The 19,144-nt window shown below is 47.8% G+C and overlaps 4 protein-coding genes across 9 annotated transcripts; all 4 read left to right on the top strand.

The window, feature by feature from the left end:
* The first annotated feature begins 3,681 nt into the window (after positions 1–3,681).
* On the top strand, positions 3,682–5,336 carry LOC118504213. Of its 2 annotated transcripts, XM_036038429.1 has the most exons (4): positions 3,682–3,821; positions 3,884–4,053; positions 4,419–4,642; positions 4,712–5,318. In XM_036038429.1, the coding sequence occupies exons 3-4, from the start codon at positions 4,421–4,423 to the stop codon at positions 5,090–5,092; spliced, it is 603 nt and encodes a 200-aa protein (XP_035894322.1). In that variant the 5' UTR covers positions 3,682–3,821; positions 3,884–4,053; positions 4,419–4,420; the 3' UTR covers positions 5,093–5,318. The 2 variants fall into 2 exon arrangements, with proteins under 2 accessions (XP_035894322.1, XP_035894314.1); XM_036038421.1 differs by lacking the exons at positions 3,682–3,821; positions 3,884–4,053 and adding an exon at positions 4,226–4,359 and having other exon boundaries at positions 4,712–5,336.
* A 5,027-nt stretch (positions 5,337–10,363) lies between these two features.
* Positions 10,364–12,029, top strand: LOC118504207. Of its 2 annotated transcripts, XM_036038407.1 has the most exons (4): positions 10,364–10,503; positions 10,566–10,735; positions 11,101–11,324; positions 11,394–12,029. In XM_036038407.1, exons 3-4 carry the CDS (start codon positions 11,103–11,105, stop codon positions 11,772–11,774), a joined length of 603 nt encoding a protein of 200 aa, XP_035894300.1. In that variant the 5' UTR covers positions 10,364–10,503; positions 10,566–10,735; positions 11,101–11,102; the 3' UTR covers positions 11,775–12,029. The 2 variants fall into 2 exon arrangements, with proteins under 2 accessions (XP_035894300.1, XP_035894292.1); XM_036038399.1 differs by lacking the exons at positions 10,364–10,503; positions 10,566–10,735 and adding an exon at positions 10,837–11,041.
* On the top strand, positions 11,549–17,453 carry LOC118504241. 4 transcript variants are annotated; one of them, XM_036038492.1, is made up of 4 exons: positions 11,549–12,082; positions 15,888–16,065; positions 16,140–16,448; positions 16,526–17,453. In XM_036038492.1, exons 2-4 carry the CDS (start codon positions 15,949–15,951, stop codon positions 16,598–16,600), a joined length of 501 nt encoding a protein of 166 aa, XP_035894385.1. In that variant the 5' UTR covers positions 11,549–12,082; positions 15,888–15,948; the 3' UTR covers positions 16,601–17,453. The 4 variants fall into 4 exon arrangements, with proteins under 4 accessions (XP_035894385.1, XP_035894377.1, XP_035894369.1 ...); XM_036038484.1 differs by lacking the exon at positions 11,549–12,082 and adding an exon at positions 13,577–13,787; XM_036038476.1 differs by lacking the exon at positions 11,549–12,082 and adding an exon at positions 13,579–13,752.
* Positions 17,454–17,544: 91 nt separating this feature from the next.
* On the top strand, positions 17,545–19,143 carry LOC118504224 (protein singles bar). The gene is made up of 3 exons (XM_036038443.1): positions 17,545–18,395; positions 18,464–18,616; positions 18,802–19,143. Exons 1-3 carry the CDS (start codon positions 18,051–18,053, stop codon positions 18,877–18,879), a joined length of 576 nt encoding a protein of 191 aa, XP_035894336.1. The 5' UTR covers positions 17,545–18,050; the 3' UTR covers positions 18,880–19,143.
* Position 19,144: the final 1 nt, after the last annotated feature.

Raw genomic sequence — 19,144 nt, 5'->3', positions numbered from 1 at the left:
GATTGCGCAATATTCGGGAACAATCAAAATGATTGGAAAGATCGGAAACCGACGACGTGAGTGTACCTTGAAGAATGTGCTTTTTCTTCCAAACCTACGGTGTAATCTTTTTTCGATCAGGAAAGTAGAGATGGCCGGAATGAAAGTTGTTTTCGAAAAAGGTTGTATAAAAATTCTTCGTGGTTCGGAAGTGATCGCGTGTGGTTCTCGTCATGGTCTCCAATATGAGATGGATTTTTACCGGAAAAGTGATGAGAATTCGGTATTGTATTCATGTGGAAAGATTCTGAAATGTCATGAGCTTTGGCATGAGCGCTTCGGTCATCTAAGCGAGAAAAACCTGGAGAAGATTATATCCAAGAACATGGTGAAAGGAATGTTCAAGTGCGATGGTGATAAAACGGAAACAATCTGTGAAACCTGTGTCGATGCAAAGCAAACAAGAATGCCATTTCGTGAACGCGTAGACAAACGGGCAAAACGTGTGTTGGAAATAATACACAGCGATGTTTGTGGTCCGGTGACACCAATTGGACACGATGGAAGTAGATTCTTCGTTAGTTTCATCGACGATTGGAGTAGATTTGTGGTCGTGTACACTATGCGCAGGAAGGATGAAGTCTTTGAGTGTTTCAAGTTGTATGAAGCAATGGTTACTGCCAAGTTCGGGGTTGGCATTTCGCGATTAGTTTGTGATAATGGCGGGGAATATCGTAGTGGTGAATTCGACAAGTACTGTAAAGAAAAAGGCATCGTAATGCAGTGTACAATTCCATATACACCAGAACAGAATGGCGTTTCGGAACGGATGAACCGTACCTTGGAAGAAAAGGCCAGGTCGATGCTGTTCACGGCAGGAGTAGACAAGAAGTTCTGGTGTGAAGCCGTGGAGACTGCCGCGTATCTTGTGAACAGGAGCCCAGCAAGTGCCATCATCGATTGTAAGACGCCCTATGAAATGTGGGAGGGTAGAAAACCTGATGTTTCGATGATGAGGGTTTGGGGTAGTCCTGCGTATTGCCACATACCGAAAGAGAACCGGAAGAAACTAGACAAGAAGGCTTGGAAAGGTATTTTCCTTGGGTACCACTGCAACGGATATAGAGTCTGGGACCCGAACCGTCGCAAGGTTATCGCTGCCCGAGATGTCATCGTCAACGAGATTGGAGGTGCTCACAGGCAAGTGGGGCACCAAAAGCATCAATCAACAGAATCTACGGATGACGTGATTCGTATGAGATCTTCAGCAGATGCCGATTGTCCAACTGATCTGGCTGAAGAAATACGACCGGAAGCAGAGACGGGCACTGAATTCGAACCAGCACTGGAGAATGATGAACCTGAGATGAACGAGACCGTCGAAGAATTCGTAGATTGCGATGCAATCGCCGACGAATGTGAAGACTCAGCAGGGGTTGATCATCGTGCCGTGTCTGAAGAAAACAACACTCGGAAGCGTGTGCCACCGTCTTGGCAGAAGGATTACGTGATGAATTTTTCTGCTTATGCTTTAAGTGCTGTTAGTTATGTCGAGAACTATCCAGATTCAGTTGCGGAGATGCGGAAGCGTGACGATTGGGACCAGTGGAATGCGGCTGTACAGGAGGAGATGCTTTCTCACAAGCAGAACAACACCTGGACCCTGTGCGAGTTGCCCGCAGGTAGAAAGCCTATTACTTGCAAGTGGGTGTTTAAGATCAAGAAGGGTGAAGGTGAAGCTCCTGACAGGTACAAAGCAAGACTCGTAGCTCGTGGTTTTACTCAGCGTTATGGCTACGATTATGCTGAGACGTATGCTCCAGTGGCCAAATTGGATTCTGTAAGGACAGTGCTAGCCGTAGCAAACCAGGAACGTCTGCATGTGCATCAGCTTGATGTGAAAACGGCGTTTCTTAACGGAACACTACAAGAAGAAATCTACATGGTTCCTCCGGAAGGACTGTCCATAGGATCGAAGAAACTTGTTTGCCGTCTGAATAGTGCCTTGTACGGACTGAAGCAAGCTTCTCGTGCATGGAACGAACGGTTCCATCAGTTCGTCACCAGGCTTGGTTTCAAGCGCAGCGAAAACGATCAGTGTTTGTACGTGCGAACGGTGAATGACGAACGAATGATCCTAGTCCTCTACGTCGATGATATTCTCATCGTTGGACGAGATGTGGTGGCGATTTCGGAGATCAAGAGCTGTTTTAAGAACGAGTTTGCGATGTCGGATTTTGGTGAAGTGAGCTGCTTTCTTAATATGCGTATTGAGAGGGATGTGGAGAAGCGGTTCATGAGGATTTCTCAGCGAGGATATTTGGAGTCTCTTCTTCAGCGTTTCGGCATGGAAGATTGTAAACCGGTCTCCACACCAATCGAATGCCATCTGAAGCTGGAGAGAGGAATTGAAGCGGAACGAACGGACTACCCTTATCGTGAGCTGGTTGGGTGTTTGGCATACGTTGCCCACACTTCGAGGCCTGATCTATGTGCCGCAGTGAACGTGTTTAGCCAGTTACAGAGCTGTCCGACGAATGAACACTGGTGCTACTTAAAGCGCATCTTGCGCTATGTGAAAGGCACTCTTGATGTGGGACTCGAGTTTAAAGGAGGACAAGCTGAACCTGCTTTGATTGTTTTCTCAGACGCCGATTGGGGAAACGATATCAACGATCGACGATCGATGAGTGGCTACATCCTGCGAGTGTTTGGAGGTACAGTGGCATGGTTAACGCGTAAGCAACAAACAGTGGCTTTGTCTTCTACTGAGGCCGAGTTTGTTGCGTTGTGCACGGCCGTCTGTGAAGGAATATGGATGAAAAGGTTGTTGGCAGATCTCGGAGTTGTCATCAAAGAACCTGTGCCATATTTCGAAGATAACCAGTCATGTATGCGCGTGGCGGAAGAGCCACGGGATAGTCGTCGAATGAAGCATGTCGACATAAAGTTCAACTTCATCCGAGAACAAGTTAAACGTGGCGACATAACCATCAAGTACGTTCCTTCAGAAAAGCAGTTGGCGGACATCATGACGAAGGGGCTACCGCCTGTAGCATTCAAGCGTCTTGTGGAGGAGATTGGAGTGCGAAGTTCCAGAAATTGAGCAGGGGTGTTGAGTGACAATTTCTGTCATACGGTTAAATGGACGTGCAAACCCTGCACAATTGCTGTTGTCATTTTTGACGTTCTTATTTTGGCGCCTTCAGCAGCCATTTTGTACATAGTTTCTTTTTGTTTTTCCATCCTTAATAAAGTTAGTTCGTAAGCGTAGCTCTCTCTGAAGTGTCGTGTCCATATAATTCCGTCCGAATTCCACAAAAATCTCATCAACCCGCTCATCAAGTGCGGAACTATAATGTCACACTTTGTTTATCGATCCACCCTTGCTGCATATCGAGTGCTATTTTGTGTCGTTCGCTTCATTTTTTTTCCACTGGAGCACCGCTTGCGGTGGTGAGCAAGTCCAAGCGATAAAGTGCAACATCACACCTGACTGGGCAGAAGAGAGCAATCCAGTGTTTAGTCACACAAGTGTCCACATGTTTAAAACAATAAGCGATTTTGACACAACTTTTCCTGATGGTGTGAGAAACACTGTAAAACAAAAAAATTCAGAATAAACGCATGGATTAGGATTCGTACCTATAGTGCGGGAGTCTCTGGGTCAGTGTGTTATTCAACTTGTACTCACATTACGGTATCGCTGTGTCTGTATCGCATCGTTATCAACGATCAGCATTTACTTCCCTTCGGTGCGAGCGAAAAAAAAGTTAATGATGTTATAACGTTACGATTCCCCTCGAAAATCCCCTCGTTTTTACAGTGATGAGCACAAAACTGTAAAGTTTTAAACATCTTAATTTGTAAACGGCGCATTAATGCATCTCTTGCATACTTTCAGGCTGAACCAACAAAAACTCTAAAATTTAGATTTCCGGTTTAAAATCACTCATCAAAAGATATCCTACGCCATCCCTGGATGGACCTTCACCAGAAAGCTAGGACCTTAGCCGTGCCCTTCCTAATTAATTAACTGAGGGTTGTCGAAAGATTCTACTGGTCACTGCTAAGGTCAGCATTAAAAATATTAAAGATTTGGCTCTCTTTTACAGGGTTCCGCTTCATAAAATCGATAGTGGAATATTGCAAGCCCATTGTGGAACTTTGCAATCATATAAGGGAATCTTGCATACAGTTAAGCTCTACCTTGTGGATAATTGATAATTAAAATTTCAAACTCGATCTCATTTTTCCGTCACACACTGTACGCTGCTCGCACAGAGCGCTCCAAAATGCAATTATACAGAGCGAGCCAATCGGCCAACCATTGCTCCGTAAATAACCGAGCTTCAGTTGCGTTGCCATTGCACAGCGAGCGTTAGTAGTGGTTCTGGCGTGCGAAAAACATAACCTCACAACCAACCATTTTGTTCCAGAGATGACCGGAATATTTGCACACCTTTCACCCGGTGAGCCAGGGCTACCGTCGGACAAACCGCCACCATCGGACTCCCATGTGCTGGACGTGCCGGTACTTGGATCGACCGATCCGATGAGTTCGGTTCCGGAAGTCCCCGCTTGCCGTTTGCGTGCGGCCTTTAACGGGTTGTATACGATGAACCGGGCCACCATCCGGAACCGGTTGAGACTGGTGCAGTTGGTAAGATATCGAGTTGAATCCGTAAACTCCCGATGGATAATGCTTGGTTTGGTTCCCTTTTCGGTACAGCTACTGTCGATCGTTGCGTTGGCTTCAAGCCGGCCACAGTACAACGATGGGTTCCAGTGGACGGCACTGTTTGTGCTGTGTCACTCGTTCGTGCTTTCGTTCGTGCTGTTCTGGGACCGGCGCTGCAGCGGAACCATCGTCCGGAACCAGCTGCCACTGCTGAACTGGCGCCGTCTCGAGCTCCACTATACCGGCGGTGTGACGCTGATCCTGTACGTCCTTTCGTACGGGCTGATGTTTGCCAATAAGGGTTACGGCGTGAATTACACGTACAACTGGATATCGGCCGACTTTACGTTGCTGACGGCACTGGTGTACGCTGGCGAGTACTGGGTACAGCTCCGTGACATCTACGACGGACGTACGGTCAGCGGCCAGTAGTTGGGCCGATACTGCGCCATTACTCCCTTCTGGTTAGGGAACAAAGAAAGGAAGAAAGTGCAGTGCTCTGTGTGGTACCGGTTGTACCCGTTTGTGTCGCTATGTTCGCTAAGCTTACGTGAAAGCTTTCCATCAATGTTGCATCGTACCGCCATCTAGCGGGTAAACGCTAAACTTGAATCGTTCGTGTGCGCCGCACGCACACGTCCGTTAGCTACAATACATATTATTTTTGTTGTTTGTGTATCAAACGAACGGAGTTTGTTTCTTGATGAGCTAGAAATTCACAGGAAATATCGAAACACACAGTAAGTACGATAAAATACTTACTTTACAGGTAAAACAGGTAAGATAAACAGGTACTTTAACATGTACCTAGTCGCCACGATCTGGTATCGAATCTCATCTACCGGACTTAACTATCAAGCCAGAAATAGTAGGTCAAAACCTATCGAGGGTGTATACAACACCAACCATAAATCCTCCAACTGCTGTCAGTAGCTCACTCCCCACCGCTGACCGAAGTTAAATTTAACTTCCAGCAGTAGTTCCCAGCCCGAGCACTGGTACGAGAGTATACCCTCTTGGAATTTTTTGCTGGGATGCAAGAAAATGCATCCGCTCTTCACGTTGACTAGCACTGGCTGCAAGACGTACAGAATGGTTGGAGCAGGCGCGCCATTGTGCCTCACAAACAAAACCCAAGATGTGGGAGTCTTTGTTTCTCTCCCCGTTCACGTCAAACCCTGGACAACTTCCTCCTGATCAAGGGATAAAGTGAAGTAAAAAAAGTCCGGAGTAGGAGTTGGAGACTAGACGGCGCGACAGTCTGGGCGATAGTTCGTCCTGACGGCTAGCAGGGGTAGAACGGATATCCCCAAACAACCCCTCATTTTAACGAATTGGCTGTAACTAGCTATTCTTGATAAGTTTTTTACCCTCTTCTCCACACACACACACACACACACACATATACAAAGCGATCTAATGGGCATGCGACCGTGACGGTGTAACATTGAGCGAAGCGTAACTGTGAGGACGCACCTAGCAGGGCCACACCTTCCTCGGTCAACTCGGCTCTACCGACTGCCCTTGGGAACGGACAACCATGCCCACAAGTCTGAGCCCGGAAAACCTCTTCAAGGTGGCTTACGGCTACCTCTAGCAGCATTACGATAATGTTGTGACGGGAAGGGGTTCCGCTCAGTACCAAGTACCAAGCATTACCAAATCCGATCGGAATGTAAACAAACATCTCCGAACAGATGCGTCATGCGATTACCCTGAAGGCATGATGATGCCTCATCTCACATCACGGCATGATATCACGCCTCGAGTGGTTGTGCATTCTCGCACAAGTGCCTGATATGCAATCATGGCCTTCAACGAAACTGACATTGCCTGGGTGTGTGTTTCCAGAATTTCTAGCCAAATTTTAATGACATCATCAAGCGTGCGACAAGTGTGTGGACGAAGGAAAGAAAGTACCACAAAACACATGTGTCCCATGTCCCAAGACTCTTGATGTGCCCTGCTATATGGGCGACCCCCCCTAAAATACAACAAGTTGTTTTTTGGGGCTTTCGGTTCTCTCTCACTCTCTCTTATTGTCCGCCCCATGCTGTCGATTTGTCCTTGCCGACCAGGTTTCCAACATCCCGGGGCACTACCAAAAAAAGGGTCCACCGTCTTGCTCAGCAGGGCAACGCCAATTTCACTCTCGATTTTTAACGCTCCCGCCACGCAATACTCGCACACACAAGCGCGAACGGTCGGTGTTTGGACTGTGTGCATCGGTGACTTCACCCGCGGGGTAGCGTCCAAGTTGCGTTCAGTCGCTGTTGTACGCTTCGCTCGTGTGGAACGTTCAGACGCCACCATATTGCCCTGCTCGCGCCGGTGTTTTGCGAGTCTAGTCGCGTTGTGTTTTTAACCTCTCTGCGTGTGTGTTTTCTGGAGCGTGTTCCCATCAATCAACCGGTAGTGTATCAATCAAATCTAGCCCTATTGAATAGGTTGACAAAGTGAGCATTAAGAGTAGATTATTGTAAGGCTAGTGTCAACTGCAACCTGTTGTTCTCCAACATCATTTGAATGTGTTCCTGCTAGAATTCTGGACATTTTTCAACCATCTGTGCACAAATATGGTCGTGAGCTACTTTCTTGGAACAGAGCAAGAAATAACGCGAGGTCCCCTACAGGGAAATTCTCTAGATCTCCACCCTTTTTCCATGTAGGTTTGAAGCACAGTTCTCCAACACGCGATCAACCCCCACAACACCTCCTGTTGCAGTGAATTTTATTTGTTTTGTTGGTTCCCGCTGTCGGCGATGATGTCAGCACCGAGACCTGCTGCGTGTTGGAGTTTTATTTTTAAACTCTGCGTGTTTTGTTGCACTGACCGTTGGTGATGGCGCACCGTATCATGATGGGGTGTTTTCCTTAATTTCCATACCGCGGTCAGAATCTTGCAGGGCGCTATTATTTAACGCGGCCCAGGTCAGAATCTTGCGTCTGTTTGGACTTACCACGTCGTACTGTTGCTGAGGAGAGCGATGGGAGAAAACCTGATGTTTCGATGATGAGGGTTTGGGGTAGTCCTGCGTATTGCCACATACCGAAAGAGAACCGGAAGAAACTAGACAAGAAGGCTTGGAAAGGTATTTTCCTTGGGTACCACTGCAACGGATATAGAGTCTGGGACCCGAACCGTCGCAAGGTTATCGCTGCCCGAGATGTCATCGTCAACGAGATTGGAGGTGCTCACAGGCAAGTGGGGCACCAAAAGCATCAATCAACAGAATCTACGGATGACGTGATTCGTATGAGATCTTCAGCAGATGCCGATTGTCCAACTGATCTGGCTGAAGAAATACGACCGGAAGCAGAGACGGGCACTGAATTCGAACCAGCACTGGAGAATGATGAACCTGAGATGAACGAGACCGTCGAAGAATTCGTAGATTGCGATGCAATCGCCGACGAATGTGAAGACTCAGCAGGGGTTGATCATCGTGCCGTGTCTGAAGAAAACAACACTCGGAAGCGTGTGCCACCGTCTTGGCAGAAGGATTACGTGATGAATTTTTCTGCTTATGCTTTAAGTGCTGTTAGTTATGTCGAGAACTATCCAGATTCAGTTGCGGAGATGCGGAAGCGTGACGATTGGGACCAGTGGAATGCGGCTGTACAGGAGGAGATGCTTTCTCACAAGCAGAACAACACCTGGACCCTGTGCGAGTTGCCCGCAGGTAGAAAGCCTATTACTTGCAAGTGGGTGTTTAAGATCAAGAAGGGTGAAGGTGAAGCTCCTGACAGGTACAAAGCAAGACTCGTAGCTCGTGGTTTTACTCAGCGTTATGGCTACGATTATGCTGAGACGTATGCTCCAGTGGCCAAATTGGATTCTGTAAGGACAGTGCTAGCCGTAGCAAACCAGGAACGTCTGCATGTGCATCAGCTTGATGTGAAAACGGCGTTTCTTAACGGAACACTACAAGAAGAAATCTACATGGTTCCTCCGGAAGGACTGTCCATAGGATCGAAGAAACTTGTTTGCCGTCTGAATAGTGCCTTGTACGGACTGAAGCAAGCTTCTCGTGCATGGAACGAACGGTTCCATCAGTTCGTCACCAGGCTTGGTTTCAAGCGCAGCGAAAACGATCAGTGTTTGTACGTGCGAACGGTGAATGACGAACGAATGATCCTAGTCCTCTACGTCGATGATATTCTCATCGTTGGACGAGATGTGGTGGCGATTTCGGAGATCAAGAGCTGTTTTAAGAACGAGTTTGCGATGTCGGATTTTGGTGAAGTGAGCTGCTTTCTTAATATGCGTATTGAGAGGGATGTGGAGAAGCGGTTCATGAGGATTTCTCAGCGAGGATATTTGGAGTCTCTTCTTCAGCGTTTCGGCATGGAAGATTGTAAACCGGTCTCCACACCAATCGAATGCCATCTGAAGCTGGAGAGAGGAATTGAAGCGGAACGAACGGACTACCCTTATCGTGAGCTGGTTGGGTGTTTGGCATACGTTGCCCACACTTCGAGGCCTGATCTATGTGCCGCAGTGAACGTGTTTAGCCAGTTACAGAGCTGTCCGACGAATGAACACTGGTGCTACTTAAAGCGCATCTTGCGCTATGTGAAAGGCACTCTTGATGTGGGACTCGAGTTTAAAGGAGGACAAGCTGAACCTGCTTTGATTGTTTTCTCAGACGCCGATTGGGGAAACGATATCAACGATCGACGATCGATGAGTGGCTACATCCTGCGAGTGTTTGGAGGTACAGTGGCATGGTTAACGCGTAAGCAACAAACAGTGGCTTTGTCTTCTACTGAGGCCGAGTTTGTTGCGTTGTGCACGGCCGTCTGTGAAGGAATATGGATGAAAAGGTTGTTGGCAGATCTCGGAGTTGTCATCAAAGAACCTGTGCCATATTTCGAAGATAACCAGTCATGTATGCGCGTGGCGGAAGAGCCACGGGATAGTCGTCGAATGAAGCATGTCGACATAAAGTTCAACTTCATCCGAGAACAAGTTAAACGTGGCGACATAACCATCAAGTACGTTCCTTCAGAAAAGCAGTTGGCGGACATCATGACGAAGGGGCTACCGCCTGTAGCATTCAAGCGTCTTGTGGAGGAGATTGGAGTGCGAAGTTCCAGAAATTGAGCAGGGGTGTTGAGTGACAATTTCTGTCATACGGTTAAATGGACGTGCAAACCCTGCACAATTGCTGTTGTCATTTTTGACGTTCTTATTTTGGCGCCTTCAGCAGCCATTTTGTACATAGTTTCTTTTTGTTTTTCCATCCTTAATAAAGTTAGTTCGTAAGCGTAGCTCTCTCTGAAGTGTCGTGTCCATATAATTCCGTCCGAATTCCACAAAAATCTCATCAACCCGCTCATCAAGTGCGGAACTATAATGTCACACTTTGTTTATCGATCCACCCTTGCTGCATATCGAGTGCTATTTTGTGTCGTTCGCTTCATTTTTTTTCCACTGGAGCACCGCTTGCGGTGGTGAGCAAGTCCAAGCGATAAAGTGCAACATCACACCTGACTGGGCAGAAGAGAGCAATCCAGTGTTTAGTCACACAAGTGTCCACATGTTTAAAACAATAAGCGATTTTGACACAACTTTTCCTGATGGTGTGAGAAACACTGTAAAACAAAAAAATTCAGAATAAACGCATGGATTAGGATTCGTACCTATAGTGCGGGAGTCTCTGGGTCAGTGTGTTATTCAACTTGTACTCACATTACGGTATCGCTGTGTCTGTATCGCATCGTTATCAACGATCAGCATTTACTTCCCTTCGGTGCGAGCGAAAAAAAAGTTAATGATGTTATAACGTTACGATTCCCCTCGAAAATCCCCTCGTTTTTACAGTGATGAGCACAAAACTGTAAAGTTTTAAACATCTTAATTTGTAAACGGCGCATTAATGCATCTCTTGCATACTTTCAGGCTGAACCAACAAAAACTCTAAAATTTAGATTTCCGGTTTAAAATCACTCATCAAAAGATATCCTACGCCATCCCTGGATGGACCTTCACCAGAAAGCTAGGACCTTAGCCGTGCCCTTCCTAATTAATTAACTGAGGGTTGTCGAAAGATTCTACTGGTCACTGCTAAGGTCAGCATTAAAAATATTAAAGATTTGGCTCTCTTTTACAGGGTTCCGCTTCATAAAATCGATAGTGGAATATTGCAAGCCCATTGTGGAACTTTGCAATCATATAAGGGAATCTTGCATACAGTTAAGCTCTACCTTGTGGATAATTGATAATTAAAATTTCAAACTCGATCTCATTTTTCCGTCACACACTGTACGCTGCTCGCACAGAGCGCTCCAAAATGCAATTATACAGAGCGAGCCAATCGGCCAACCATTGCTCCGTAAATAACCGAGCTTCAGTTGCGTTGCCATTGCACAGCGAGCGTTAGTAGTGGTTCTGGCGTGCGAAAAACATAACCTCACAACCAACCATTTTGTTCCAGAGATGACCGGAATATTTGCACACCTTTCACCCGGTGAGCCAGGGCTACCGTCGGACAAACCGCCACCATCGGACTCCCATGTGCTGGACGTGCCGGTACTTGGATCGACCGATCCGATGAGTTCGGTTCCGGAAGTCCCCGCTTGCCGTTTGCGTGCGGCCTTTAACGGGTTGTATACGATGAACCGGGCCACCATCCGGAACCGGTTGAGACTGGTGCAGTTGGTAAGATATCGAGTTGAATCCGTAAACTCCCGATGGATAATGCTTGGTTTGGTTCCCTTTTCGGTACAGCTACTGTCGATCGTTGCGTTGGCTTCAAGCCGGCCACAGTACAACGATGGGTTCCAGTGGACGGCACTGTTTGTGCTGTGTCACTCGTTCGTGCTTTCGTTCGTGCTGTTCTGGGACCGGCGCTGCAGCGGAACCATCGTCCGGAACCAGCTGCCACTGCTGAACTGGCGCCGTCTCGAGCTCCACTATACCGGCGGTGTGACGCTGATCCTGTACGTCCTTTCGTACGGGCTGATGTTTGCCAATAAGGGTTACGGCGTGAATTACACGTACAACTGGATATCGGCCGACTTTACGTTGCTGACGGCACTGGTGTACGCTGGCGAGTACTGGGTACAGCTCCGTGACATCTACGACGGACGTACGGTCAGCGGCCAGTAGTTGGGCCGATACTGCGCCATTACTCCCTTCTGGTTAGGGAACAAAGAAAGGAAGAAAGTGCAGTGCTCTGTGTGGTACCGGTTGTACCCGTTTGTGTCGCTATGTTCGCTAAGCTTACGTGAAAGCTTTCCATCAATGTTGCATCGTACCGCCATCTAGCGGGTAAACGCTAAACTTGAATCGTTCGTGTGCGCCGCACGCACACGTCCGTTAGCTACAATACATATTATTTTTGTTGTTTGTGTATCAAACGAACGGAGTTTGTTTCTTGATGAGCTAGAAATTCACAGGAAATATCGAAACACACAGTAAGTACGATAAAATACTTACTTTACAGGTAAAACAGGTAAGATAAACAGGTACTTTAACATGTACCTAGTCGCCACGATCTGGTATCGAATCTCATCTACCGGACTTAACTATCAAGCCAGAAATAGTAGGTCAAAACCTATCGAGGGTGTATACAACACCAACCATAAATCCTCCAACTGCTGTCAGTAGCTCACTCCCCACCGCTGACCGAAGTTAAATTTAACTTCCAGCAGTAGTTCCCAGCCCGAGCACTGGTACGAGAGTATACCCTCTTGGAATTTTTTGCTGGGATGCAAGAAAATGCATCCGCTCTTCACGTTGACTAGCACTGGCTGCAAGACGTACAGAATGGTTGGAGCAGGCGCGCCATTGTGCCTCACAAACAAAACCCAAGATGTGGGAGTCTTTGTTTCTCTCCCCGTTCACGTCAAACCCTGGACAACTTCCTCCTGATCAAGGGATAAAGTGAAGTAAAAAAAGTCCGGAGTAGGAGTTGGAGACTAGACGGCGCGACAGTCTGGGCGATAGTTCGTCCTGACGGCTAGCAGGGGTAGAACGGATATCCCCAAACAACCCCTCATTTTAACGAATTGGCTGTAACTAGCTATTCTTGATAAGTTTTTTACCCTCTTCTCCACACACACACACACACACACATATACAAAGCGATCTAATGGGCATGCGACCGTGACGGTGTAACATTGAGCGAAGCGTAACTGTGAGGACGCACCTAGCAGGGCCACACCTTCCTCGGTCAACTCGGCTCTACCGACTGCCCTTGGGAACGGACAACCATGCCCACAAGTCTGAGCCCGGAAAACCTCTTCAAGGTGGCTTACGGCTACCTCTAGCAGCATTACGATAATGTTGTGACGGGAAGGGGTTCCGCTCAGTACCAAGTACCAAGCATTACCAAATCCGATCGGAATGTAAACAAACATCTCCGAACAGATGCGTCATGCGATTACCCTGAAGGCATGATGATGCCTCATCTCACATCACGGCATGATATCACGCCTCGAGTGGTTGTGCATTCTCGCACAAGTGCCTGATATGCAATCATGGCCTTCAACGAAACTGACATTGCCTGGGTGTGTGTTTCCAGAATTTCTAGCCAAATTTTAATGACATCATCAAGCGTGCGACAAGTGTGTGGACGAAGGAAAGAAAGTACCACAAAACACATGTGTCCCATGTCCCAAGACTCTTGATGTGCCCTGCTATATGGGCGACCCCCCCTAAAATACAACAAGTTGTTTTTTGGGGCTTTCGGTTCTCTCTCACTCTCTCTTATTGTCCGCCCCATGCTGTCGATTTGTCCTTGCCGACCAGGTTTCCAACATCCCGGGGCACTACCAAAAAAAGGGTCCACCGTCTTGCTCAGCAGGGCAACGCCAATTTCACTCTCGATTTTTAACGCTCCCGCCACGCAATACTCGCACACACAAGCGCGAACGGTCGGTGTTTGGACTGTGTGCATCGGTGACTTCACCCGCGGGGTAGCGTCCAAGTTGCGTTCAGTCGCTGTTGTACGCTTCGCTCGTGTGGAACGTTCAGACGCCACCATATTGCCCTGCTCGCGCCGGTGTTTTGCGAGTCTAGTCGCGTTGTGTTTTTAACCTCTCTGCGTGTGTGTTTTCTGGAGCGTGTTCCCATCAATCAACCGGTAGTGTATCAATCAAATCTAGCCCTATTGAATAGGTTGACAAAGTGAGCATTAAGAGTAGATTATTGTAAGGCTAGTGTCAACTGCAACCTGTTGTTCTCCAACATCATTTGAATGTGTTCCTGCTAGAATTCTGGACATTTTTCAACCATCTGTGCACAAATATGGTCGTGAGCTACTTTCTTGGAACAGAGCAAGAAATAACGCGAGGTCCCCTACAGGGAAATTCTCTAGATCTCCACCCTTTTTCCATGTAGGTTTGAAGCACAGTTCTCCAACACGCGATCAACCCCCACAACACCTCCTGTTGCAGTGAATTTTATTTGTTTTGTTGGTTCCCGCTGTCGGCGATGATGTCAGCACCGAGACCTGCTGCGTGTTGGAGTTTTATTTTTAAACTCTGCGTGTTTTGTTGCACTGACCGTTGGTGATGGCGCACCGTATCATGATGGGGTGTTTTCCTTAATTTCCATACCGCGGTCAGAATCTTGCAGGGCGCTATTATTTAACGCGGCCCAGGTCAGAATCTTGCGTCTGTTTGGACTTACCACGTCGTACTGTTGCTGAGGAGAGCGATGGGAGCAACAGATTGTTTTGCTCCACGCACACGACACAAGAAGTCATTGTTGACAACGGGTTTCACGCATCCTTGACACGATTGTCCTAATATGGCGATCGGATCGATGCATACCGATTCTTCGTTGGACCTTAAACGTACTACTGCCTCAGTATATCTCACGTACCGAGCTCTGTATACTCATCACTCTCATCACTCATCACTCTTTGAGGCGGGAAGGTTTGAAGGACTACCGCTTTGGGGAGGACCACCTCCAGCACGATCAAGTCGCCCTCCAGACGTTTGCTTCCGGTGCGTGACATCAACAGATGCGTCATCGATGTATCAAAGCTTCCACGCGAAGGTTTGCTTATCAAAGTCTTCGCAAAGTGGTTTCTTATCATTAGAGATTGCAACATTTACACAGCATTTGGCAGGAAATGTGCAGCGCGGAATCTCAGCTCCAGTAGCATGCACACATACCAGCATTCGCCCACAGCTCGTCAGTCGTAATTATAGAGTCTATAGAATTCTTGATCGGAGCATGGGATGTGTTTGGGGCGTGTTTGTCTTGCTTGACCTAAATAGCTACCTCCAAGCTGCATGACACAGCGATCGCATCACGAGACGGCAACCCCAACCCCAACCCTGCAATGTTGGTGATGTTACTGATTCTCGTCTACTACTAGTGCGTGCCTTCGCATGCGTATGTGTGCCGATGAAACGGGGTTACCCACCATAACACGAGTTGCCCATTTGATTCTACCCCAAAATACATCATCGTCGCATTTTTTTTTCCTACGCGCATCACAACGCCCACACGCGCACCCCATTCATACGGCTCTCGCACGAAGCTGTCAGTCAGAGAGTGCATTCGCTTGTTTTGTTTGTCGTTCGGCACGGCGTTGCACGATGGGTCTGGGTAGGAGCTCTACCGATTTGTATTTATTGCTTCCACACACCACACACCCCGAGCTGTATTGTACAGAGCACGACCGCGAGATTCTTGTGGTGGGAGATTTGTTTTTGGATGCGATGGACTATTCTAGGGCGGAGCATCAGGAGATGATTTAAATCTGAGTCATAAATCGGTACAAGGTACATGAGAGGTGAAGAATTCGTTAATTCTTTACAGTATTCTATCAAGTGTCGTCAGAGATTGTGGAGGATTTAAATTGGGAGCTATAAAGTATGGAAGTTATAGCGAAGTGAAGTATTCATGAATTCTGATCCTAACTGGTCTATCAAGAGTCTTCAGAGATGTGAGGACTCCTACCTGTTCCACCAAGAAGTATCAGAGTTTTTGGAGCTATTTGGAGCCGGTATCTGTTGGTCTATATGGCAATAATAGGATATCTCTTAAAATCCCACCTCGAATATTCTCCGTTATCCAGGTCTGACTGGCCACATCTATGGCATCTGTAGGCCAAGTTAAGAAAATCAGAACTGCCAAGTCTCAAATCAAGGCCTTTCGAAGTTGTAGAGCAATATCCTACTCGTGGTCCAACAAGTACCTTGAAGAATTGGCCCTCGTTGTATCAAGCACTTCAAAAGATTTTGTTCCCATGTCTCGTTGCAGCTTTTTAAGCGTCACCGTCGTAGTGAGGACAACCACCAACAAGTAAAGCTTTTGCCGCAAGATGTCGCACTCAGTCGTTATTACCCGTACCACCACTACCACCACCGGCACATCGCACGTTGTGCTTAACACGGGCTACCTCCGTACAACGCCCGGTCTTCTGAAGCTTGCCCAGCTGGTGCGTCCATTAACAGGTCAAGGATGATAATTCTGACCTCCCCCTCTAATCGATGTCACTCACTTCTCTCACAGATTATCGGCGCAGTGAATGTCGGACTGGTGGCGTACTACATCCGGCGCTACTCAACATCGGGCCTGCCGGCCAGTGCCGAGTTCTTCTTCCTGCTTATGGCGGTCGCCTTCCTGATCGGGACGTTCTGTCTGCTCGCTTCCTGTCTCGTGTCGCTCAGTACCGGCGGTATCATCTCGAAAACGATCTACGAGCTCGTGTACCATACGATTGCGTTCCTGCTGTATCTGATCGCCTCGATAATGCTGCTGGTGGATGTCACTAACGGACGGTACTATCACACCCTGAAGGATGCGTACATGGCTGCTGCGGTAAGTAGCCGATCGGGATGGGCAAGACTTCCGCGTGCTTGATGATGTCTCCTGACCTGTATGTTTCCATTTCACAGATCCTAGGACTGATCGTGTCCGCACTCTACCTCTTCAGTACCCTGCTCGCTCAGCGTTCCTACCGAGGCATCTAAGCCGGGGTGGCTATGTTTCCTGTTCAGTCTTCCATCACACAATCAACTTCCAGCGTCTCGGCAGTCCCTTCAAAGTTGGTGACTGTACAACTATCGAGACATGGCATGGGGTGTTCGATGCGATAGACTTCCTTGTTCCGTGTGTGTGTGTGTGTTTATATACGTGTTTATGTGTGCTTGGTCTTCCTACCCCCCAACCTGCTCCTTCCCCTCTGATCGTAAACCTACTTCATCTCAGCGTGCATTAACCAAGGTTGCATTTCGCGCCGAAGAAGGCGCTTTTTGTTGTTGTCTAATTACTCGCTCTAATCTCAGAACGCTTGCAGGCTTTAGCGTCGGTGTCGCTGGTGTTCGTGTATCGATGTTTTTTTTAATTTTATTTTATTGTCTAATAGCGGAAACAGCAAAACAGTGTGTGTACTTAGGATATTGAGCGTGACAGAGAGAAAGAGACAGCGAGAGGAAAAAGTCAGCCCAGCGTCAGAACTTGTACGGCGACACTTTGAGGACTTTGAGGTATTTAAACAGGCAGGCATCAGTATTACATAGACAGGTTATCAGGAGTTCAACTGGATCTTTTACTCATCATCTTCATTTGTTCCACACATATTCACACCCAATGCAGTGACGCTCAACTTTACGTTTTCGGTTTGATCGGTTTGAGGGCCTTCACATGTGCCGTCACAAGCCTCTACCATATGTCGCGCATTCTAGTTTGACTCAATCGGTCCTCCTGTTCAGTTATTCAAGTTTTTGTTTGTTTTTTTAAAGATAATCGTTAAGGTTTTTTTTTTTTGTATCTGAGCGCAAAAATGTTGGAGAAGAAATAAATGAATGATTTTCTATGAGTAAACGCGGTAGTGTCCCCTTCTCGGTTGCGTTCCAACATTGTATCACCTTGAGCAGCTTCACCCGCACTGAATGTTTTGAAAGCAAAATATGATATCGATGACACACCAGACGTCGGCAGTTTGTTGACTTGCATTCCCTTGTCTGGTGAGCTGCGACCGGAAAAGAAAAAGGGAAAACCCCCCGGAGCACGATATAAATAAACATTCGTACCGGCTGGTACGCATGCATCGTGTCCTGGACGACCCAATAAAAGTCCCTCCGGGAAGAGAGCACAACACAGCGCAGCGCACGACAAATCACGGCGATGCTGCACACGAGTCTTTGTGGTCTCACACGTGTTTCGGTAGCTAGACATCTGTGCCTGTTGGGGTACGCACGGCCTGCGTGAGGTATGCGCGCCTGCGCCGACAACTCACGCATTCCCTCTCTTCGGCTTCTCTCGCTGTTCTATTTTCGTCCCGCCGTACCACGGACCGGCACCAACGCGAAGATACCGCAGGAGGTCCTGATGGTCGAAGCCGACGACGAGCACGGTTAAGCCCGCCAGTTGCTGTGCAGACGACACCGGGTACGGTTCTGGGGGTTTTTTGTCCGCACTATGCCTCCGACAGTGATACGAATGCCGGCCAACGCTGGCGGGCGCGGACATCTGAACGAACAGCGTAGCCGTGGCTTCCGGTTAGGATGCTGTCGGGTGTGTACGTGTCTCAATATCGATTTCATTGTGTCCAAAAACGGTATCCTGAAGTGTTTCGAGCTCGTGCTGGGATGGTTCTGCCAGACGATGCTGGTCCAGTTCGGTATGGATTCGGCGAAAGATATTGGGGAAGCTTTTTGGGGGTTCCTGACGACGAGTTCAGCTTTCCTGCTTACCACCACGATACTGCTACTCTGCTACACCATCTCCGACCGGACGTTTCATCTCGTGCGCCAATCAATCTTTGTGAGTATGGAGTGTCGCAGCAAGAGTCCCTATAATGTTCAGGCATCTTCGCAACAAAAAAAACACAGGAAGTCGTGTATAACGGGCTAGCGTGTGTGATGTACTTCAGTGCCGCATCCTATCTCGGCTTTGCCGTCAACGTGTTTCTCTACCCAAAGTTCCTGCTGTTCAAAACGACCGGCGGCATCCACAGTGCCTATCCAGCGATGACAGCCGTATACGTGAGTACTTCCCTCACACCCTTAGCGCCATCGGTTTTGATTGCGGGTGAGAAATTAATCTTGTGCACCATTCTTTCTTTCTTTCTTTTGCCCAATTTTCCCATTCCGACACACATTTTCACTTCCGAATCCTAAAAATAAAACAACGCGTCACTCGGCTTTAATAACGTCCTCATCCACACAAGTACATGGGAGGTATCGTGGGACTGGTGTACGGAGTTGACGCGTTCGTTGCGTACCGTCACCTGAAAGGATTTTCCTAATCCGGAACACTCCAGCATCCCGCATAGGGAGAGATGCTGAGCGCGTGCTCTTTCCAACGCATCAAATTGCAGCCCGTCAGGCGCAACACGTATTACGAGCGCTTACTTGCTTCCTTTTTTCTTGCATTTCACATTGCCCGAGCGCATTAGACTGAGCGGTATTATTATTATTCTGCCAAACGAATGCCAAGCAGCAGCGACACCCCTGTTAGAGCTATAAGTTAAAGTATTTTATATGAATAAACACAAATTATCGATTCACAAC

This window comes from Anopheles stephensi, chromosome X (genome assembly GCF_013141755.1).
Source record: "Anopheles stephensi strain Indian chromosome X, UCI_ANSTEP_V1.0, whole genome shotgun sequence".
Lineage (NCBI taxonomy): Eukaryota > Metazoa > Arthropoda > Insecta > Diptera > Culicidae > Anopheles > Anopheles stephensi.
Note: the sequence above shows the minus strand (reverse complement) of the source record. Positions and strands in the feature narration are given on the sequence as shown.